Source organism: Astatotilapia calliptera, chromosome 4 (assembly GCF_964374335.1).
Source record: "Astatotilapia calliptera chromosome 4, fAstCal68.1, whole genome shotgun sequence".
Classification (NCBI taxonomy): Eukaryota; Metazoa; Chordata; class Actinopteri; order Cichliformes; family Cichlidae; genus Astatotilapia; species Astatotilapia calliptera.
In genome coordinates this window covers 18,243,045-18,267,209 of record NC_137425.1, presented here as the reverse complement: position 1 = coordinate 18,267,209, position 24,165 = coordinate 18,243,045, and the positions used below count along the sequence as shown (strand labels likewise).

Genomic DNA, 24,165 nt, shown 5'->3' with positions numbered 1-24,165 from the left:
TATATCTTGCTTGTGTTTCTGTTATGATCGGCTTATTTTGCATACTGTGATTCATATAGCTCAATCTTGTAGTTTTGAATTTACTTCATTTTATAAAATCTGTGTCGTAAATTAATAATAACAGGCTAATAATTAATAATTTGACATCTAGAAATTGATAATTAGGAATTAATATTGTATCCTTAAACTAATTTGTAAATATATTATGCATAATACCTGCACATGTTTATAGTGTATTCTTATTAATTAGTACACCTGTTCACCGGCTTAATACAAATATCTAACCAGCCTATCACGTGGCAGCACATGTGGATGTGGTCAGGTCGACCTGCTGAAGTTCAAACCGAGCATCAGAATGAGGAAAAAATGTGATTGGAGTGACTTTGAACATGTTGGTCTGAGTATTTCAGAAACTGTTGGTCTACACAGCTATCTCTAGAGTTTACGATTCCATAAGAAGGCTGCTGATAATTTAAATAACAGATATAAATAAATAAATAAATAAATAAATAAATAAATAAATAAATAAATAAATATCACATGTATATGAACCTACAGATATGTTTAAGGTAACCAGGTATCGTCAAATACTTTAATAATCTTTAATAATAGTTATTTTGTCCTAACAGGTTTTAAGGTGAGTGTTTGTTTAAATCACAGAGGTGGCCGCAGTGTGTTATGGGATGTTGGAGAGCTGACGCCATCGCTGTGAGGTGTTTTTATTTTTAGCAGGCAGTGAACTGACAACGCTAAAATCATGGGCAGGAAGAAGAAAAAGCAGATGAAGCCTTGGTGTTGGTATCCTTTAGCACACCTTACATTATACTGTTATATTACGCCAGTCGGCACCCGTTTCTATGTCTTGCCAGCTAACGGTTGTGTGAATTAGCAGCTCTTAAGCAACACTTAGCTAACATGACAGTTATTTGTTTACTTGGCATGTGGCTGTTCAGCTTATTTTTAGCGATACTAAATAAAATACATATTAAAAATATCTGTAGTAACTAAACGATATTTTCACCTGGAAGTGCAGCGAGTTTATCATCCAAAGTTTCCTCAGCCGTTATCTCAGGTACTGTAACAGAGATTTCGATGATGAAAAGATTCTCATCCAGCATCAGAAAGCCAAACACTTCAAGTGCCACATCTGTCATAAGAAGCTGTACACCGGCCCCGGGCTCGCCATCCACTGTATGCAGGTGAGGAAACGATAATAATGCAAGTGAAGTGAAGCTAAATCGTGTCTTCGTGCAGTGAAGTTACCACGCTGTACCACTTCACATGTGTAGGTACATAAAGAGACCATTGATGGAGTTCCTAATGCAATACCTGGAAGAATAGATATTGAACTGGAGATATACGGCATGGAGGGTATTCCAGAGAAAGACATGGAGGAGAGGAGAAGGATGTTAGAGCAGAAGAACCAAGGTATTAACACCACGATAATCTCAGGATCCATCTCTTTAAGCTACATGTCTGACTCTGCTCATCCTGATTTTCAGAGACTCAGAAGAAGAAGCAGAACCAGGATGACTCTGATGAATATGATGACGACGATGAGCCCGGTCCCTCCTTTCAGCAGCCTGCTGCACGTCAGCCACAAGCTGGCTATGTCCCCCCTATGACCCAGCCTGGTATGCTTCCTGTTGGATCTGGGACCCCAGCATTACCACCAGGCAGCTACTCAGGTGGGGAACAGATACTTAACTTGATCTGCAATGTTCAAGACTGTTGTAACACTGTAATGGAGTCCTACTTTCTTTTTCATGTCTTAGTTTGAGATGCAAGGAAGGAGCCTCAGCGTAATTTATGTGTAGCATTTGACAGAGATGTATTTTATTATTTTAGCTATAACAGTGTTCATAAATGTTACTTTAGTTGCTGTGCCACAAGATAGACCTGTTTTTGTCACAAAAATAGTGAAAGGAAGAAAGTGTGGTCATGCTAAAAAAAAAAAAGTCTTCCTTGCACTGTGGTTTGTGTATTCCAGCTGTGTGCTTCGCCTCTTTTTATAGGTTTAAGCTTCTGGGAAGCCTCGTCTCCGCTTTCTTCTGAAAGCATTTTAGGAACTGAAACATCCTTGAAACATCCGTCACAGTGTATAAGGCACGAATTAGAGAAATGAGAAAGGCCTCTGGTGTTTGAATGACTCAATGGTGACCCCATGTGGCTGTTCAACATAGTATTTATGCTTTTTTTTGTTTTGTTTTTTCGCCTTGGTGCAAAATTATCTAATTGCTGGTTCCCAAATACTGAGCCTCATTCCTGTTGTTTTGTAAGTTTACATAAAGTATCAAACATCAAAGATGCTAATTGCATTATGTGTGCAACACATAGCTTGTAGCCAAAACGTGTAAACCACATGGTGTACGTTACATAGACACACATCCCTTCGAGGGTACTGACAAAGGGATTCCTCGGGTCAGAGTCGTAACTATTGTGAGCTAAACCGGTACTCTCTTACATGAATTTGAATGACCTCCTGTGTCTCATCTGAAGTAACTATTTGATCCACAATGGGGCGTAATATATTGTATTTATCAATGAAAACTCAACTTGCATTATAGGCCACATTCGGCACACTTTGATCATAAGTGGGGTAGATCAGTGAAACTCCCCTTTCTGTCAGTATAAAGAAGTTAAACTGCAAACAGAATCCATCAGATTATTAACATTTGAAAAAGCATTGAAATTTTAACAGCATGTCTCATTTATTTTTGCATGATAAAGTGACGTTCCTGTAGTGAATTAAGGAATCTTTCAGCAGACACTTTGGACTTAAACTGTAATAACTAAATGTGACAGAATATGTGTTTGTTTATTCTCCCTCTTTTTTCCCCCTTTTTATTTATTTATTTTTTTACTGTGAGCACGCTGTAAAAAACTGAAATTTCTAGACAGTGAAATTTTTTTTGACTTTTTAAAATCTCCTTCACATTTTCTAAAGCTAACCAATAGACAGGACCTAGAGTCTTTGGCCACAATTCTGGCCACTGGGACTTATTCCCCCGGTGCACATAATGAAGTTGCAGGAACGTGTGTTTTGATATAAGTACAATTTCTTTACTTGCTTCAGGAATTCCCCCGATGATGCCAGGTGTGCCACCCATGATTCCAGCGACGCCCCCTGTAATGCCAGGAATGCCTCCAGGGTAAATCTTTGTCATTCTTAATCAAATCTTTCTATCAGTCAAACCCTATATATTATATATATTGTATATTGTAAACATCATGTTTTCTTATGTATTTAGGATGATCCCAATGGGTCGGATGATGCCTCCGATGATGCCCGGTGTACCACCAGGTAATGCCCTGTTAGCATACACCCTCAGGATCCACTTAGATCTCTGTAACTCAGTTTCATTTATTTCTTTTTAATATTTTTAAATACTAAGTAACACTACTGCAGTGAGGTGTTTGCACACATGGAATTAATTTGTTCTGCTGGTATCAGGCATTCCTCCTCCAATGGGTACCCGTCCAGCCATCACTCACATGCCTCAGCTCCCGCCTGCTGCAGGCGTGCTGCCCAGACCTGCAGTTCCTGCTGGCCCGTCGGTGCAACCTGATGTCACAAAGCCTCTTTTCCCGAGTGCTGGGCAGGTAAAACCCTTGACGCCTTTTTATCGCTGCACAGTTTTCACTTCCTCTCAGCATTCTGACAGGACATTACAGTTTTCTTCAGTAAGAGATGTCTAAGCTTGCACGGGCTGATTAAAAAAGGAGACTTTACCCAGGAATTCTTTTAATTGAAAGACTTTTCTGTTTACTTTTCTTTACTTTTTTCCTGTGCTACAGATGGCCGGTCAAGTTGCAAGTACAAGTAAAGCCTCACCAAGCGCAGACACTCAGTCCGCTTCCCCTAAAGCTCTGTTCCCTAGCACTTCACAAGTATGAGGCTGTCTGCCCTCTTTACTCTGACAACCTGCTGCTTTACAGCTGGCATGCACACAACTGTGTATAGTTTGCTTGTGGCGGGCAGGTTGAATCTCTTTCATTTGCAAAGCTGTTTTTTCTTCTTTTTTTCTTAATTAAAATGTTTAGCTATTTTTTTAATTTGCTTTTTAATTTATCTGCATTCACTCAATATTAAAAATAGCTTCATCACCTTAAAATCAAATGTTAAAGTGAAGAATTATGCGGATATGTATAATATATGGGCTTCTGTTGTTGGGCAAAATATGACAGCATGCTCAGCACTTTATTCTTTCTTTTTTTTTAGTTTTTCTGCAGATCTAAAGAAACTGGTTTTATTTTAGTCAAACTTTGAAAGATTTCTTATCATGTTACAATGGTGGAGTAAAATGTTACAGATCCATCTTATAAGCTTGGCATTAATATGGTAAAAGCTTGTTTAGTCAGATGAATTAGATATTTGTGCTGCTTTACAAAATTTGTCCTGTAAGGTTTTGTTTTGGTGTTTTAAATTTTAAAATGTAAATTTACAGTTTAGTGAGTATAAAAAAATCTAGGGTCATAAATTCTCATTTTAAAAAAGAACACATGAAAGAAACACTTTTTGATTGTCATCTATTACGGATACAAGGAAGAGATCAAAGTATTAAACTTTTTGTCTATAGCTGTTCCAGACAAATGCATTTTATTCCTGCTCATGAACGTTATGAATGCCAAGGCTAAAAAGGACCAAATAATCGATATCATTGGAGTAATCTTGGAGTTTGACTAAAATTGACCCCCCTGTGAAATTCAAAGGTCTTTCTGCTGAGTGTCTCTAACCTGCTTTCCTGTCTCTTCCCTCAGAGTCAGCAGACAGTGTCGGGGTCCCCTCACACTCCCCCCTCCACCACCTCCGACCTCGCAAAGCCCACTTTCCCAGCCTACACTCAGTCCTCCACCGGTTTGGCCAGCCCAAATGCTGGCAGCAGTACGGTCTCCAAACCTCCCTCCACAGTAACCAGTAAGCCTGCCACGCTCACCACCTCCAGTGCAACCAGTAAGTTGATCCACCCTGATGAGGATATCTCACTGGTAAGTATTCTAGCTGGAACACTCTTGTTAAAGTAAGTAGTTATGCAATGTGTTTATTTAAAACAAATCTTTTTCTTGTTTTTTTCCTCCCAGCTGAGCTACACATGTCAAGTGTCAAATCACTTTTATTTGCTTTTTTTGTGCCGTAGGAAGAGTTTCGGGCTCAGTTGTCCCAGTACCAGTGCAGTATTCCCCGTCAAGGCCAGACCACCAGTGCTGCAGCGTCAGTGGGTGGCATGATGGCTCCTCAGCAGCACAGCATGAGGCATCCCATACCTGGTATACACTACTGGTAGTTTTAGGCCAACTGTAAACCAAATAATTTAATTTAATTGGCTTCATTTTTTTGTAGTCTTGAAAATGTTTAACTCTATTTCAGCTTTAATTGTTTTAGAAAGTGCTCTATAGATAATGTTTGTAGAGTCTTAAAAGGGCTGCAGTAAAAATTATGTTTTTACCAATGAGCCTGGTCCTTGCAGGTCAGTATGGTGGGCCACAGCAGGGGATGCCAGGCTACATACCTGGGCGACTACCTCCGTATATTCAGGCCCCTCCTGTTGTTCCCCCAGTGTACCAGGGAGGCCCTCCACGGCCAACCATTGTCACGAGACCCCCTGTCATGTCTCCTGGAGGCCACTACTGAAGTCTCCCTCTCTTCAATAGGTTTGGACTCTCAACCCTTTTCTAATGCCCTCAGCGGCTAGTAGAGAAACCAGTATTGGTATTATATTACCAAAGTATACTGATTTTCTGCTACTGAGCTATGAGGAAGAGACATTAAATAAACAGCAAAGACAGGAGCTGTAAACATCCCATGGCATGGGAAATATTACATTGCATCTATCAAAGACCTGTTTGATTTGATTCTGATTGAAACCATCTCTGTTTTGTGGCTTTTTTTCCTTTTCATGTTTAGGTGTATAGAAGTGTAGTAGATATGGTTCGTAGTGTTGTGAAGGCGCTGGAGTTACATGGGCAGTACCCACCCTTTATCAAGGCAAGTTTGATGTAAATACCTTTCTGTTCTAAGCTAAACGGTGAGGCCTTCACAGCACGTAGTGCTGTTGGACTTGTGTCCCCAACTTTGTTTGGTGAGGGCTTCTACTACCTGTTCATGCTCTAACTCTGTCTTTGTGTTGATATTTTTATGAAGAATTGCTCCCTTAACTCTAAATAAAGGAGGTATTTATTAGTATATGTATGACTGTGAAACTGTATTGTAATAAAATGTTAGATTTTTTTGTGGGATGTTGCTGGGCTGAGACGTCACAACAGGTTTGTACTCCTGGTATAAACTGCATTGTGACTGCTCTTCTGTTATTATGAAGGTGAACAGTAAACATTGATATCTTGTATATGAAATGCAAAATACTTGTAAATATTGTCTTTTATCTATAGGCAGTCTTTTACTGATGCTCTGTACATGTCACTGATAGAAAGCATTGTACAGGTGCATAGCATCCAGATCATTAAAGGCTGTAGTGCTAAAACCCAGATTTTTCTTCTCCCTGTAGCAATGCCATTGTGGGGAACTGGCTGAGGCCCTGTCTCAGTGTAGCCCTGTTTCAGCCAGAGGCAAGTCTCACTGTTTTCTGTCTTCTCATTCATTATCAGGGGCCCTCACAGCTTACATGCTGTTGGATATCATTGTCCCCAAACTTGCAGCAAGTTTGGTGAAGGTCCTTGATTGTGTTCTTGCATCTAGGCATCTTTTTCTTTAAACATGTTAACAAACGTAAACAATATTTCATTGTTTGTCATTAAACTATCTACCCTGTCCTCCATTTACTGGTCAAGCTCTTCACTAGTCTGCCTGAACCCTAAGCCTGGATACTAAACTCAGTCTCAGTATTACTATCCTGATTCTGTTATCATGTCCTGGGCTTTTGAACATTTTCTGTAATAGTGTGGAATAGATCAGGCAGCACTGATTATGGTGGAAGTGTTAATATTAATGATAATAATGGACTGCATTTATATAACGCTTTTCTAGGCACCCAAAGCGCTTTATAATTCCACTATTCATTCACTCTCGCATTCACACACTGGTGGAGGCAAGCTACGGTTGTAGCCACAGCTGCCCTGGAGCAGACTGACAGAAGCGAGGCTGCCATATCGCGCCATCGGCCCCTCTGGCCAACACCAGTAGGTGGTAGGGTAAAGTGTCTTGCCTGAGGACACAACGACTAGGACAGAGAGAATGGGGATCGAACCTTCCGATTACAGATGACCTTCCCAATCCCCTGAGCCCTGATCGATCACATGTGGTTTTCTCTGAAGTGTTGTACAAAGTGGATCTGTAGTAAATGACCTATGAGAATGAGTATTTCTGTGCAGCCATAACCATGGAACAAGCAATTGCCACTATAGTTCAAAAGGGAAACTGTCATTGCTGCTTTTAAAATAAAAGTAGTCCATGCTGCTTCCATCAGCAAGAGAGGGAAAGCCACAATCAGCTTTCTTGACAAAGAATAGTGTCACAGCCAGGCACAGAAGAAAAAAGTTTTTAAATGAAACTGAAGTTTTAATTTTAACCAACTTCTGGCAAAAAGTAATTATGAAATTTATCTCTGGAATATTTAGGATCTTTAAACCAGTGAAGCTCTCTGTGGGTAACACCATCAGAAAAGTTTTAAAGTATGGAGCTTTCAAATCTATTTTACTATTATATAGACTGTTGAAGGCTTGGTTCAAGGCCTAAAAGTTATACATTAGGGTCATCATTTGCAGTTAAAATGTGTGGCAGGATGTTTGAATGAACAAACTACTTTTCACATGTTCCTAAAATGGCTTTACTACTTAATCCTGTTTGTTTTATTGACCTTCCTCATTTGAATTTAACTATTTACTTGAAGGACAATCTCTGCCAGTAATGGGTTAGTTAAAGCAGTTAGTACCACTACTATAATTTTGATGTTCATCAAGTTGTATTTGGTATGTAATTTTTTTTGTATTGGATACGATCTTCTAAAAAAATGCCATCCTTCATAAATCTGAAAGGAATTTTATATTGGTGTCCAGCAATTTGTTTTCACTACTACTAATAAATGCTAGTGAGCATTTGAAAATGATTTCAGCAATATACAGATGTCATTCAGGCAGACTTTATTGGTAAGTATAGTCTTATATTATTATGATTCTTTTTTTTTATTCTGTAAAATTTTTACTTTTTGAAGTATACCATTTAATGAAAGAAGATTAATTGGCTCATATTTATGAAATAATGTACTTTGCTTCAGTTTTCAACTTAAAACTTTCAATGTAAATTGTCTCAATTTTAAATAAACCAATTCATAACTTCTGATTTATTTACTTTCTATTTTTCTGCACTGAATGTTGAAGACTGAAGTTTTCACTGAATACATGTAAATGCAAATAAACTTTACATATTTCATGATGCAAACACAAAAATGAATAAAAAACAGTAAGTTAAGAAAGTACTATGATCAAATATCATCAAGTAGAAAAAGCAATGGTTGTGTGAAAGGAATCTATATTAACATGAAAGTCTGTACAAGAACCATATGCATTAAAATGATCTCAGAACATATTTGCAATCTCTCAAGAATATGCTTTTTATTTGACAGAAATGAGGCACACTTTGTTTCACCATTCAAAGATCATTTTAAAGAATATGCCAACACAATGTTAACATTTTTCCAAATGTAACCACTTTTAAAGTGTTTTTTTATTGTTGTTTTTTTGTTGTTGACTCTTTTAACATTCTTTTTCATTTTTGTTATCCTTTATATATCCAGGTAAAAATGTAATTGAGATTAAAAACTTTCAAGGAAGTTTGGTGGTCAAATACATACAATGCAACACTGATCCTCAGTACAGACAAGTGAAAACAAACGTGAATCATATGTAATTACCGATCTGAACTACTACCAGAACAATACAAGTTTAACTCCATATATCCATTCCAGTAAGGAGGTATATTAATGATTAATGCCGCATTGTGTGCATATGTGTTGCATATGTCATAATTACTTATAAAGATCAGTGGAACATGCAAAAAAAACCATTTTGAACTGAAACAATAACAAACTCAGAAAGCAATAACTAATTATAGGTCAGGATCAAGTAAACTAGATTTACTATTGCTTATTATTTATTGGAGATTTACAATGAAGACATTAGTCCATCACTTGGATGTCACAGGCAACTACACCATCAAACGAAAAGCCCAAGTAGAAGTTAACCTTTTCGTTTCCATGAGGGAGGGAGGGACCATACAGAGGAATGACTCTGATTTTGCTGCCTTTGCTTCCACACTTCATAAACAAGGTTTCATTTTCTGTCCACCCGTCAACCCGTTTGAGAAGTTGCACAACTTGTTTTGTCTTCCATATTTCTCCTCCACGCCATCTTAGTTTTCTGTCACTTGAAGTGACATTGTCCTTGTCAATAACACTTCGGGGAACAATCTTGTTAAGACCTCTTGCCTTTCCCAGAAAGAAGTGTGTCACAATCCTGCTTTTCCTCTGAGACCTTTGTTGGATCTTTTGCTCACAAAGTCTCTGAAGGGCATCGATGGCTGAGAAAAGGGTCTGAGCACCATCAGAACTTACTTCATCACTTGTATCAGGCCAAAACAGAAGGAAGAGAAGGAAGAGAGCATTTGCTGATGACATGTTTTTCCCTTTTGTCACAAATCTCTTGCTGAGTTCTTGTAGCTTTTGAAGAGACAGAAGCTTTGAGGAACCAGGTAGAATACAGTTGAGAGCTATCTGACAAAAGATGAAGTTTGTGAGTTCTGTTGGATCAAGGTCCTTCCGGGTCAGATTTTCTGGGTACAGGCTAAAGATTTTCTCAAGTTTTTTTCCTGCCCTCTCTGGTATCTTGTCATAAAGTAGTGAGATGATAGATGTAACATTTCCTCCACCAAGCTTGTAGGCCCTCATCTGTCTTTGGAATGGAGAAAGCTTTTCAAGTGGACCAGCCATGTCAATGTCATTGCTTTCTGTTGCTTGATCACTCTCATCTGGTGTAAGACAAAAAAATTCAGCATATTTAACACTCTTTTTTGTCAGCCACTCTCTTGGCTTGTGCACTTGCTCTGGATCCCTTGCATCAAGCTCTTCATCCTCTTCACTAATGTCAGTTTGAAAGTAGCTGAGTTCCTCAGAAATGCACTCAAGTGCTTGGCTCAAGCTCCTCTGTAAGCCTTTCAACTGCCGATGAAACTTCTGCCAGGGTGTTTTGACCTCTGCTGGTATGTAGTCTGTTAGCAGGTACTGCATCAGCTCTGATTTTCCAGTAGTGTTTGAAAAAATGTCTACTCCTGACAGGAATGTTAGAAGCATGCAACCAACATCTACTTCCCCATAGTATGAGCTGTTAAGGTTGACAGTCTCTTTTTTTGGTTTTTTTTCAGAAGCCCGAAAGGCAGAGATTCCTTCGAGTGCTGTGCTTATGATTTCAGTGCACCTTTCAGGAGATGGTTCTTTTTCTTCAAGGGTATCATACAAGTGATAAAACCACCGCTTATACACTTGTCCCAGTGTGTCAAGGATAAATGTGTCATATGGTGCAAGAGATTTTGCTTCTTTGGCCCATTCAAGAGCCTCTTCAAATCTAAGATTTGTGTAAAGCAGCCGAGCAAGCTGTTGTGCTACAAATGCATCCTTTCCTAAATCTATGTAAGCAGCTTTCATGAGATCAACAGCTTTCTGAACACCCCCTTTATCAACATCACAGACATGCTCAATAAGTGGTGAAAAAGTTGTGTCTTTAGGATCTCCTCTGCTCTTCTTGTTGCGTCTAATGAAAAGAGCTCTGATGAACTTTAGAAACTCATCTCTGCCAAACCTGTGATTGATCAGTACCTTATCACTGATGAGATCCATGGCAATATCACTCTGAGGCAAATTAGCAGACAGCTGACTCAGAATTTCTTCTGCCACCAGTGGATGAATAATTCGTATGGATTGGATGTGTGTTGAACTTTGGTTAAGGTGGATAAAAATGAGCCTGGCTTCTTCACTTAGATGATCCACAAAGGCATGGTACTGAGTTCTATCCATATATGTTGCAATGCCGAGAGATGCCTCACAGTGTGACACAGATATGTACGAATCTTTTACGTAGCAATTCAAGAGAGCCACAAATCTGATGAGACGAGTGATGGATGATGAATGATCGGTTTTATCTAGAAGATTTTTTACAAAGTCTTTAATGTAGCTTCGCTCAAACCCTTTAGTCATCAGTACAAATGTGAGGATAAAATCCTCACATTTGTACTGATTCAAGTACGGTTCAAACTGCAGTTTGAGTTGCTCCAGCTTTTTTGAGAACAGAGGCTTCTCTTCTACGGACAGTTTGTGAGTGACTGCTACTTTTTGAGATGGTGCTTTTCTGCAAATTCTTTCTGGATCGTTTGACCTGTTGCAGATGAGCAGGATGAAGCACAACACAGAGGAACTTATCTTTTTGGTTGTAATGACATTTTGAAGGTGCACTTGGATGTCATTGATGTAATCTGGATTGTGGTCCTCTAGCAGGAGCAGCACTGGGAGACAGATATTTTTGTCGTTTTTATCATGTTCCCTCAATTGCACTGCATGTTCATGCACAGTTGTGAGTTCCTTACCCTGCTTAACAACGGCACATCGCACTTTATTTTTCCACCTCCAGAGGATCTGCCGTGCAACTGTACTTCCACCACTACCTGGATGATGGTATATGTTCACACTCTCTATGGGGCGTATGGCTTTGGGACGATGTACTATATTTTCTAGAATGGTATTTGCTTCTTTGTAGGCATCCCTCTCTATAATCACCCCACACTTGTGTTTATCAGCAAGCCAGAAGTTGATCCATTTGATCTTTCCACCTCGATAGAAGTAGCTCTCAGTTTGTTGGATTTCCTCCTCACTCATGATCTCTAGTTTTGTATCATTGCACTGATCAACACTGATGATTTCCAAAGAATCTAGCTTAGCCTCGTCATCAGACTTTAGGAAGCATACGCCTCCATTTGGGACTGGTAATGTCCTTGTGGATTGATTTTTCAATAGTTGAATGCTTTGAACTGTGGCATCCACGTGACTCAGTGGCATTCCAACAATGCTGATTTCTTTGAGATCAGAAATGGGGGAGGACACCTGGGCAAGACTTGACCACTTCTTGTAGTTTTCCTTTGACTCTGATATGACTGCCAAAAATTCATGTCCGCTCATTTCTGAGTAGAATTCATGGAAAGTCTCAACAAGTGGCTGTTCAACATCGGACATGAGCAGGAAAAGGACAACAAATGAATGTCTGGGAAGGATTTCATTACAGATGAGTGACACTACTTTTTTCAGTTTCTTTTTTCTGTCTTTGAGCCAGGTTTTCTCATCACAGGGTTGTTCTCCACCTGGGAAGTTGTTTCTTCCATTGCAGAAAATCCAACTTATTCTCTCCAAAAGTTGTAAAGACTTTTTGATGTCATCAGTTGCTAATCTCTTGTCTTTTGCATAGTCATCAAAAAAGTGAAGGTTTACTGTTTTCTGTTCCTTGTATTTTCCACAAAGACCAGATGTCTTTGAATCTGGGTCAAAGTCAAACACACAGAATAAATTCATGTGAACTAAGAAGCTTATGTTGTCAAGATGCGCTGGTTGAAATTTGTTTGTTACAACAATGTAAAACAGAGAGTTGTCCATGTGCTTTTTCCCACATGTTAGGAGGATAGCAAGTTTCCTCTTTTGATCCTCGCCAAAGTCCAGAGTTGTTTCATTGCTTGTAGATTCTGCCTCCTCTCTCTGTTGGTCTTTTTCTCTCAGTCCTTGAATGAAAGGAACAAGGTCGTCTTCAGGTACACGTGGTGTGTTTGCTCCAACTCTGTAATAGGGAATTTTCTCTTCACATTTGACTTTTTTGTCTTTTTCAGAGAATTTAGGAACACCAACATAGTAAAGCTTATCTTTTACAATGCTTGCTTTTGGGACAATGTCATATTCAATGACCCATGTGTTCCCACTACTTTCCTTGTCAAGCACCTCAATGAATCGCGGGTGCCTTATACAACTCCTGGCATCACTTTGTTGATTTGACCCTTTGAAGCACCTTTGAATGTAGTTTAATGCCTCCATAAAGTCTTCTCGATTGTTTACAGGTATCCCGATGATTTCTCCATGTTTGTGAGTTCCTTTGACTTTATCCATGATGCCAAAGTGAATTGTCCCATTTGCTCTCATATTCATGCATGCGCATGCAAATCTTAACATTTCACTGGCTACTTTTACTTGTAACCTCTTTGAGTCTAGTTTGTATGCAATCTCAAGCGACTTATATTCATGACATGGAACCATCATGTTTTCAGTCCCTGTCTCAGGAGGAAGCACATGATGTTTCACGTACCTGAAGTCCTTTTCATCCTGGTCAAATTTACGATAGTCACAGAAAATCACTTCTGTAGTGGATATGTTATCATTGCTCTCTGTAGGAATATTTTTATCCTCTGCTCCATCACATAGCTCTTGTGATGAAATCTTTGGTTCTTGTCCTACATCTGTATCAGCTTCTTTTTTGCCATCTCTACTCTTACGAGGCAAATCACTTTTATTTTTTATTTTCTGCTCTTCCGGTATTAAAAGCTCATCTCGTTTCTTCAGCAGGTGTTTAATTTGGCCACTTTTCATTCCAATTGTTTCGTTGAGGAAATCCCGGTCTACACTTTCGAGTACTGGTCCCGTCACTTCCGCCTCCAACATTTTTACTCTGTACATTTCTTTTATTCCAATGGATTTCAGCCAGGAACTAACATGAGATTCTGTCCAGCTGTTATACGGCAGCTTACACCACTCTGAAACAAAATTTTGAAATCAATTAAGTTATTTACATTAAGTTACTTACTGCCACTTACACCCAACAATTTGAAATAACCTTGTAGTATACTTAGTATACTATACTTGTCTCGGTGGAGTTTAGTAAACTCAGCCGTCTGCTCTTTGCTCCCTCAAATATAACAGGAAACTGGAGTAAATTCTACCATCTCACACTTCTGTTTAATCAGTTCTTTGTTTGACATTTATTCAGCTCTGTGAAAACTATAACTTCAATCTCAGCCAACCTGATTTACTTAGGAACAAATAAAACACTGAAAAAAGCCAAACAATAACATTTTTAAGTTATCTAAGTGACTAATGCTGGGCAGACACTGTGCGATTTTTTTCAGTCGCGTTATTCAGCTTCTGCACAAACTGTATGATTGACTCGGAGGGGTTAGAAGTTCGTAGGTCACGATGCAGGTCTCACACTATACGGCCCGATGCTCTGACCTGAGTGCTCACACTGTGCGTACATAAAATGAAGGTTATAACAGAAATACTGTCGCTCGCTCTCCCTCTCTGTCTTTCACTCACACAGACACACCACCACCATCAGCTTTGCTAAATTGCTAATGAAAAACATTGATCAGGCAGCTGTGATTGAGCAGCAGTGTCGATCCAACAATTTTCACGATTGTTGTGGTCGTGATAATTTTGTGAGGTCACATCGAAAAGGCTTGGATGAGCTTGCCATAGTTCTACAAGTGCCTTCCATCGCTTGTGTCTAGATCACACGCTGCACTGCCGTGCTACTCCGTCTTTTTCACCGACATTTATGTGTTTGCGCGTGCGCAGTGTGAGAAGCTGCGGTGACACCCTCACGACGGTCATGAGGATTTCACACAGGTTTGAAATCCTCCCGACCAAGCGATTGATGATCGGGAGCTGGTCGTGAGGTGTTAATCGCTTGTCGTTACCCCACGTATACTACACGATGCTCGACGCACGATGAAGGCCAGAATCGGGCCAATCACCAAAACGGTCGCACGACTGAAAAATCAGCTCAAAATGGGCCAAAAAACGCACAGTGTAAGCCCAGCTTTATTTAACATGTTTAACCTGAGTAGCGAAACACCATGGGGGGGTTGAAAACGATGTGCTGGGAGTTCGCTGTTCTAGCCGGCTCTTGTGAGCCTTGAACCCCTGGCTAGCTTTTGAGCTGGTGGGTAACTGACATCTCCAAAAACGTCAGAGCACTTGTGATGCCAGCAGTTATTTGAAGTTTACACAGCCACATTCTCGCCTGAAAATATCTTAAAAATTTATTTTGTGACACAGAAAGAGTAATAATCAAACTAAGTAGCTGCCGCCATTGCTTGTATGTTGTCTTTGCAGATGTTTGTAAAGAGCTCAAGATGTGTTAGCAGTTGTCCTTATCTTGGACACAGTTTGCACTTTACTCTTATTTTGATTACACAAAGAACAAGAACACAAAGGTAATGTTCATATTGCCACTCCTCAAAAGTTGTAGACCGCTCAAAAATTTTCCTCAACTAATTAACACACACACAAATAAAAACCCTGCACTGAAGTGATCTTGTAGTTAGGCCCATAACAACACAGTAGAAATGTTACCAGGGTAACCCGATTGTCTGAAAAAAATAAGTTTACGATAATTGTGAAGTATCTCATTTATGCTTAGAGATATGTAATTTTTCGATATATTGATAGAATGTCTCATCCTTATTTAGGTCTGCTGAGGGTCTAGGTGCACTCTACACATTCTTAAGGTGTCATATTTTCACACACACCCACAAACATACACACACCCACACGTACACACAGACAGATATCCTCTATTCACACAAATGCCTATTCTAACATGTCACATGTTAATGAAACTATGCATATTCATGTAACAAGAATAAAAGGAGTTCTACGGGAAAGCCGGCCGAGAGTCTGACAGAGTTCAAGTAAAGGAATGGCACTTGACCTCGGTCGGCCTCCCTCACGTGCGAAAATATATAAAGAGCTCTGTCTTGCATCTTGTTTTGCTGCTGTAGGTTGTCTCATATTGTTCCAGCAAGGTTTTTACTTGGATAAACCTAACATCAGTGATTTTCTTGTAACCCTCAAACATAGGGGGACACTGCGAGTGAACAGTCTCTGGGTCTCACTGACAGAGAGCTAGAAGATATTTGGGTTAAATTCGCATCATATGGCTGAGATGGCATCTCACATCCAGCAGCTGGGAGGACAGCCAGTGCTGAAAATCCCACTTCCTCAGTACTGCCTGAGGGGTGAGAGAGGCTATTGGCTCTGTCAGCTGCAAGCAAGCTCTTAATAATTCAGTTTTTCTTCCCTTGCAAAATTGAATGAGGTGCTGGTGAAATTTCTCCATGCTATTGTGACACAAAAGCTAAAGAACAGTCTTTTTCAACACCCAAATAGTCCATATTCTAAATGGGAGATGTCACTCTGCTGGTAAGACTGATCTTGAAACCCAAGTCACATGTGTAATTGCACCTGGGTGTTTTTCTCTGCTTTTGCTCTACTTGAAGTGACTACATCTGCCCGTGAGAGGTTCAGTGCACAACTTTAACTTTCAAGGCAAATGCTCTCAGTCTACAGGTTGCTTCACACACTTCAGAGTTTTACTGCTGCTCAGCAAGAAGTTTGCAGACAAGCCGACAGCTTTGATGTAAAACATGAATGACTACGACAACTTGCTAGTAATTAAAGCAACTGAGAGGAGGTGTAGCATCACCTCTTTGCGACCAATTTAGCCTAGTGACTACCAGCATTCTGATGCAAATGCCTGTACGGATCGCACAAATCTACCAGGTCCACTGGAGCACATTTAAGAAGCAGTGCTCTGCTCTGCATTGCCTACCCTGAAAATGTGAAATTGTGCGTTTGACACTGTTTTGTTCCATCTTTTGCACAGTAGGAATGTTTCAAAAGTCAAATGTTTATGTGGAGATTATTAGACTGATTCCTGTTTGTCTGCTTTAAGCCTAACAATCTGATAACCAAAATGACATCACCTAAATTTAAGCATACTCAACACAGAAACTATAATATAATTTGGTCTGCATGGGTCTTGAAGCAGCTTCCATAACAAAACAGACCCGGAGCTATTTTAGGCTTCTGGGATGCTGGTGGAATTGCAAGAATCATCTTCCTTTTAGCGAGATCAGCTCCTGTGGCCACGGCAGAGCTAAAATGCAATGCAGCCACCCCCCCACCCCCATTTATTCCAGCCCAGAAGAGTTAAACTAGTTTAATTAAGGCCTTGTTTCCAGTGGTGTCTTTGTATAGTAAAATAGCCCTTTTATCCATGATTGATTTATAATTAATAAACAATTTTATACATTACTGGTTTTCAGTTAAAAGATAAAATTTGAGATGCAATTTAAATGGGCAGTAAAGCATTTTTCATCCTGATTCATGGCTATTATACAGTAAAATGGTTTCTCGTATTTCTTAGGGAAGATATCACAACAATAAAAATATAATATTAACATTATAACCTTTAAACAAAAGCCATTGCTTGGAATATAAAGGAGAGAGCATTTAACCATTAGCATTTAAGTATTAATATTATAGGCTTTGACAACCTTTTAATGGTCAAGATTCAAGAAGCTTATTGTCATGTACCTCATGGTTATGCAAAGCAATGAAAATTTTTACTTTGCAGGTTCCCTTCACACAATTAAATAACAACTAACTAAACTAAAGAGTAAACTTAACTCTGAGCATAGAATATAGCATAGAAAATAATAGATAAATACATTTACTGTATTTTTCAGGCCATTAGGCGCACCAGATTATAAGGCGCATTACACGAAACAAAACAGTCAAACTTTACTCAACTCATTCTTCTTGCTTCCTCCACTTCCCTACCATTGATTCATTACTGTTGAATTCTTTCGCAGCCGCTCTATTCCCATGTTGTTGCAGTATATTAATGACTAACCTTGTATTGTGGATGGATTATCTCAATTGTTCTCCTGACTGAAGTTTGGTCCGTTTACAACATCCTGCCATGTGATTACATTTGTTCCTAACCATCGATCATGTAGCACATCATTATATACCAGCTGGTCCGACTTCAGTAACCCTACAAACGTCAGTGCTGTTTAGTTTTCTGTCTTCATTTATGTTGGAAGTGATAGCAGAGCTGTACGTTTTAATTTTTTCAGAAATCTCTCAGAACATGGCATATCATGTTTAGGTGGAAACTAGTGAGCAAACGCCCTGCTAACTTCTAACTCTGTTAAATTTAATAAATTCTGTTTTCATGGATGCCTGGATGTTGAACTTTATTGTTACACCTGGTAAAGCAGCAACGCTGATCAATTTATTATAGATGAAAGAATTTAGACAGTTTTTAACTCTCAGTGATGCCACAGAGTTCGTTTGACTTTGGCACCTGAAGCAGATGGAGTTTTGGACCCAGATTACTCCGCGAGGCTCCTGACTACAGCAGCCATAATGCTCCGACAATCCATCAAGCGGTGCAGCTTCATAGCTCACCAAACTAAAACTAAAACATTTTTGACAGATTTTTGAGCGCCATGTACCACATAAAATTGATTCAAGGTCGGTAAGCACAACCAGAATTCATACACTGATGATTTTTGAGAAAATTCATTAAGTGCGCCTTATAGTCCGAAAAATACGGTATGTTAATATAAATTTTAATCCAAATATTACAGTGATCTAGTTATATCAGTACATTATTACCAAGAAATTTACTACTTATCAATGTTTTATCAAATTAGTAGCAAGCAGTAAACTAATTTGAATTAAATTAGAATATTTATTACATTAAAAAATTTCCCAAATATGAAATGAACAAAGTATTTCTTTTTATTCTCTGGTTACAGATTGAAACATAATTGTATAAAGGAACTGTACTTTTCTACCTATATTAGGCCTTTATTTCTAAACTGGTCTTTTGATATACAGCATTTAATACTTACCCATGTCTGAGCAGCTACTTTCCATTTTTTATTGTTTCTATAAATAGAAAAAACATTACATTTAATATTTACTATGTTGTATTTTCTAATAAATTGACTTGCACAGGTGCAGTAGAAGATCATACTTACCACATCGACAAGACTATAGAGCACCAGTTTAGTTGATCATCCCTCTTTCAGTATTTCTGTTGGTGACAAAATCAGGATGCTCTCAAATTTTAAAATGAAATGTTTGAAAATTACATGTATCCAAAATTCACTGTTGATATACACAGATCAGGCATATTGGGTCAGGGTAATGAAGTGGCCAAGGCTTACCAATACATATGGGCAGTGAGGGTTGGCCCATTTGGTAAAAAGAATAGATAAACTTAGCCACAGACCTGTCAGGGTGCCCATACTGACTCCTGTTCACCACAGAGAAAGTGCCAACAATGTGCACGTAAGCATCAGAACTAACCATGGATCAATGGAAAAAGATGACTTTGTCTAATCTTTTTTTCTTCTTCTGTTTTTCATGTGTGGACATACTACAAATAAATTTCCCATTGGGGACAATAAAGTTAAAGTTACCACTGACCATAAATCACAAAACAGGTATGGTTCGAGGAGCACAGCAATGAGTTTGTTGTGTTGACTTGGCCTCCAAAATCCCCACAGAGCATCTGTGGGATATACTGAACAAACAAGTCCGATCCATAAAGCCCCAACCTTCAAACTTGCATCTTGGTCCCATCTAGGTCAGGGGTGTTTTGGCAGCAAAAGGGGGACCAACAAAATACAGTGGTTGTAATGATATGCCTGATCGGTGTATGTCTTCAGTTCTATTGACCATAAATGAAACTGTATGCTAGGTTATGTATTTGTCGTAAGGTTTTTCAGACAAGCATAAAGGATGAAAGTATAAATTGTTCTGAAAATAGCACATGGTGTCAGTTACTTTATTGAAATAAATTCATTCCCTTCATATGAATACAATTGTTGTTTCTTTCGTACACATGGGCTTGTATCCAATGCAATGTTTTGCAAATAAGTACTTAGATGAGGTAATTAATTTGAACATAATTTGAACAAAACAATTTAAACAGTGCTAAAAGAATAAATGATATCTGTGGTCTGAATTTCTGTGACCCGCCAGCTCCATAGCAGACAGCGAGGTCGAGGATTATTAGAGCCGGCGAGAACAGTGGACTCCCGGCACATCGTTTTCAACCCCCCCGCGGTCTTTTCGCTACTCAGGTTAAACAAACCCCAAACCCCAGTAGCTGTTTATTGTATTGAGTGTCCACTAAAATAAAAATAAAAGCGTTCTAACATCTCACCTGCTTGTTTTTATTAAGGTATGTACACGTATGTACACGTACACTATTTTTATTAATAGAGATTTCACTACTGAGGTTAAACATGATATATAAGTCACTTAGATCACTTCTAAATGTTAATGTTTGGTTTATTTCAGTGTTTTATTTGTTCCTGAGTAAACCGGTTTGGCTGTGATTAAAGTTAAGCTTCATAACATATTACTCACAGTTAAATTAAGAGGGGACGGCAGTAAAAACTCCGGACCTGTGACATCATCAAGTCCGTACTCGCGTTCTCGGCAAGTCCGTACTCCCATGCGTTCTCAGCGAGTACGTACTCGCGTACTTGAGAATTGAGAAAGGGCCCAAGTCCACACAAGTCACCACCGATGCATACTCGATAAAAGGGGCGGAGTGAGAACACATCTGGGACTTTTTCGTGTTCTCAGCTTGATGTGTACTTGGTCTCCGACTGATGACGTATCACGAGTACACGAGAACGCAAGTACGCACAAGTACGCATATCGAGAAAGGCTAGAAACACTGACATGGGACACAGACCTTCAAAGTAAAACAGGAAACACACTGACTGAACTCAAGACATGTAAATTTAACAGACTGGGGAGACAGAACATGGGACAGAAAGGCACAATAGAAACAACATGGAACATAGGGAAACCATCACACAAAACCTAAGAACTCACTTGACAACCATAGCTGAAACCTGACAATAATCAAAACAGTACAACCAAGGGCTTAGAACATAAACTATAATATAAAATACAAGAACTCAAAATGCTGGGTCACAAAGATCCAGAACCATCCCAGGAACAGATGCTCTAATCTAACTAAATTATAAGCTTTATTTTTTTTGTGATTTGCAATGTTAAACTACAACTTTGTTTTGTTTTTAACTTATTACATTTCCAGAAATAAACACTCTTAGTCTTAAAATGTAATGACCTTTCTTGTTTGACGGGTATACTAGGGCTGGGTATTGTCCCTTATTTCAATTCTAATTCTAATTCAGTCCTGATTCAAGTCAATCTCCGATTCGATTCAATTCTGTTTTACTCAGACTGACAGAAATATTATAATTCTGATCATTTATCGGTACATATTGTTGAGGATAATAGATTGCTTAATATACAGTTAAGGAGTTAAGGAGACTATAGAGTGTGTGATTGCTTGCAATATTATAATATGGCGGTTGCTAGGGGGTAGCATATAAATAGAAAATATTCCTGGAATGTGAACAAGGAACTGGGGTGCAGGGCAGGGGAACAGTTAACATCCACCCCCAAGACAGGAAGCAAGAGTTACTGAGGGTGAGGGACAGACAAATGGCAAACGGACAGTACCTTAAACAAGTTGGGGGTTAGGGTGTCAGCACCCCTGGTCACTTTACTAGTAGTTTTCCATTGTCGTGGGTGTTTACTCTAGGAGGAGGAGACCAAAGACTAACTGTAACTGCTGTGCGGAATTCTTCAGATCTGCCTTTAGGATGCAGTCTGCTGATCTCCAGATGCATCTGTAAGGAAAATGGATAATAAAAGAATTGCGTGAAACTTGGAAACACCTCTGCGTGATCTCTACCAAGATAAAAGGATCGGACAGACCAGGTGTTGTGCCAAAAAGTGACTGTCTGCCAGAAAGTGATTGCCGTCCTCGGGAGCGCGCACTGTTGCTTAAAACGGCAACGCCCGGATTATTTGCATTGACAGCTACTTCCGTGCGCAACTGATATAACGTGGAAGAAAACCCCAAACACATTTATGCCTTTGTTGTTAGGCAAAGGTATGCATTTATTGAACTTTAATGATATGTTAGTCATTCGTGACTGCGCTACACACTGAAAGTAAACTTCTGACAAGCGTCATAATTCGGTTACACGAATCATTAAAGTTCCATAAAAAACAACCCCAAAAAACAAACAAACAAAAAACAAAACAAAAAAAAAAGAAACAAAACAGCGGCGTATACATCAGTACACTACGTGATAAGCAAGCGGATAATGGAGAAAACTGAGATTTAAGATGGGAAACTGTTCTTGAAGTACACGGCGGTTGTTGAAATTGCTTTGTGAGCTTTAACCTGAGATTCTGGTGTTTCGTACGGAAGCGTAGAGCTGCCACCCAGGCAAAAGAAAAATACAAGTACGAACGTGATAATTATGTATATTGTAATAACGTGATATTATGTTGTTCAAACGTGAAAAGTATATTGTACAAACATGATAGTATATTGTACAAACAGGAAAAGTATCTTGTTAGAACAATAAACCTTTCACGTTATAACGTGATACACTTGTATTTTTCTTTTGCCTGGGTGGCAGCTCTACGCTTCCGTAGTTTCTGGCAAAATACATTTATATTTAAAAATTCAGGATTCAGGATTTAATTAATCAAGATCCCATTATTAAAACTAAATCGATTTGAATCAGGAAATTGATCTTTTAAACCCACCCCTAGTAAAGTACTTACCTAATCTGATCAGTAGACTTTTACACCCTTCCTGGAAATGGGGATTTGTGGGTTTGTGCTGCACAAAGAACTGCTTTAGTGATCCTGGGCGTGTCTTTTCTGACTGGGACTAGGCACTACTGAAAATGAAAGTGTAGTAATAGAAACTGTAACTGTCCCTGAGACAGTTAAAATAAAGTTGGTTATTACATGTTTCTGTGATAGATTCATGCTTAATTTAGTTCATTTATTTATAAGATAAGATGATAAAAGTTTAACATTAATTAAAAAACATGTCTAAAATATGTGATTACAAAATATGGGTTTGTTAAATATGTAAAGTGCTGTAAAGTTTGTATGAGGTAAAGTTTGTAATTGTCACATGACCAGTGTCAAGGTTCGAGTTTTTGAGGAGGAGACAAACGACTGCATGGTCCTCAGTAGATGTCAAAATAGTGGTTTTTATTATACACATATATATGTGGGGAAGATGAGCATCACAAACCTTTCAGAGCTGATCTCCCCCGAACAAGCATGTCACAAGGCTTTTATTGCAATGATGACGTCAAGTCACATGATAAGTATCAGTCAGTTCTCAGAACTCAGGAAGTTCCCCTTATATGGCCTCCAGATGTTTCCACTCAGTCCAGCACTTAGAGAAAACCAGTGTGTGTGGTGTGTATATCTATTCGTGTCTATTGTGAGTGTGTGTATGTCAAACAGGGAGCATGTCCTGAGACGCCCTCACAGTTCTCCATAAGTGTGTGCGTGTCCTACATGACTCTCTTTGTGCATGTTGGTGTAGACTAGGGCTGCCACAAACGATTATTTTGATAGTCGACTAGTCACCGATTATTTTTGCGATTAGTCGACTAATCAGATCATCATCCATTGGACGTAAAACTACAGCTTATTGCACCAGCAGCATCTGCTCTCATATAACTATCATTAGCTTACAGCTTTAAGTGTTTAAGGTCTGTGCTAACTAAAAATAAAGACAAGATGATAGTTTATTACATTTTAATGAAGTTTGCAGATTGTTTCGGTGAAGTTTAATAAACTCCTTGCTATCTAAAATATAACAGGACACCGGAGTAAATTCTCGAGCATCTCACACTTCTGATAATCAGCTGTCTGCTTGACGTTTATTCAGCTGTGTAAAAACTATAACTTTAATCTCAGCCAAACCGATTTACTCAGGAACAAATAAAATACTAAAAAAAACCAAACAATAACCTTTTTAAGTTATCTAGTGACTCATATATCATGTTTAACCTGAGTAGCGAAAGACGGCGGTGGGTTTGAAAACGATTTGCCGGGAGTCCGGTGTTCTCACGGGCTCTAGCTAGCCTTGCCCCCGGCTCGCTATCGAGCTAGTGGGTAACAGACGTCTCCGAAAACGTCGGAGCGCTTTTGAAAATATGCGGTGTCTTGATAAACTGAGCAGATATTTGAGGTTTACACAGCTACATTCTCGCCTGAAAATATGTTAAACGTTTATTTTGTGACCCAGAAAGAATAATAAGAGTAATATTAAAACTAACTAGCTGCCGCCATTGTTGGAAACTGAGCTGGGCCGCGCTATGAATTCTGGGACACAGCTGCTTCTTCTTCTTCGGGGTTTAACGGCAGCTGGCATCCTTGTACATGCAGTGCTGCCATCTTC

At 39.0% G+C, this 24,165-nt stretch overlaps 2 protein-coding genes and 1 long non-coding RNA gene across 6 annotated transcripts; 1 reads left to right on the top strand and 2 right to left on the bottom strand.

The window, feature by feature from the left end:
- Positions 1-647: 647 nt before the first annotated feature.
- Positions 648-6,483, top strand: LOC113020894 (BUB3-interacting and GLEBS motif-containing protein ZNF207-like). 4 transcript variants are annotated; one of them, XM_026165193.2, is made up of 12 exons: positions 648-798; positions 1,073-1,199; positions 1,290-1,428; positions 1,503-1,688; positions 3,077-3,152; positions 3,252-3,304; positions 3,455-3,603; positions 3,799-3,891; positions 4,762-4,989; positions 5,139-5,268; positions 5,469-5,652; positions 5,906-6,043. In XM_026165193.2, exons 1-11 carry the CDS (start codon positions 758-760, stop codon positions 5,630-5,632), a joined length of 1,386 nt encoding a protein of 461 aa, XP_026020978.1. In that variant the 5' UTR covers positions 648-757; the 3' UTR covers positions 5,633-5,652; positions 5,906-6,043. The 4 variants fall into 4 exon arrangements, with proteins under 4 accessions (XP_026020978.1, XP_026020976.1, XP_080156483.1 ...); XM_026165191.2 differs by having other exon boundaries at positions 5,469-6,483; XM_080300357.1 differs by lacking the exon at positions 3,799-3,891.
- A 2,645-nt stretch (positions 6,484-9,128) lies between these two features.
- Positions 9,129-14,886, bottom strand: LOC113021540 (sterile alpha motif domain-containing protein 9-like). The gene is made up of 2 exons (XM_080300674.1): positions 14,868-14,886; positions 9,129-13,783 (listed from the first exon to the last, which is right to left on the bottom strand). The coding sequence occupies exons 1-2, from the start codon at positions 14,884-14,886 to the stop codon at positions 9,129-9,131; spliced, it is 4,674 nt and encodes a 1,557-aa protein (XP_080156800.1).
- A 3,781-nt stretch (positions 14,887-18,667) lies between these two features.
- Positions 18,668-22,195, bottom strand: LOC145428562 (uncharacterized). The gene is made up of 3 exons (XR_013908853.1): positions 21,399-22,195; positions 18,866-18,921; positions 18,668-18,773 (listed from the first exon to the last, which is right to left on the bottom strand). It is a non-coding gene; the product is annotated as an uncharacterized LOC145428562 (long non-coding RNA).
- Positions 22,196-24,165: the final 1,970 nt, after the last annotated feature.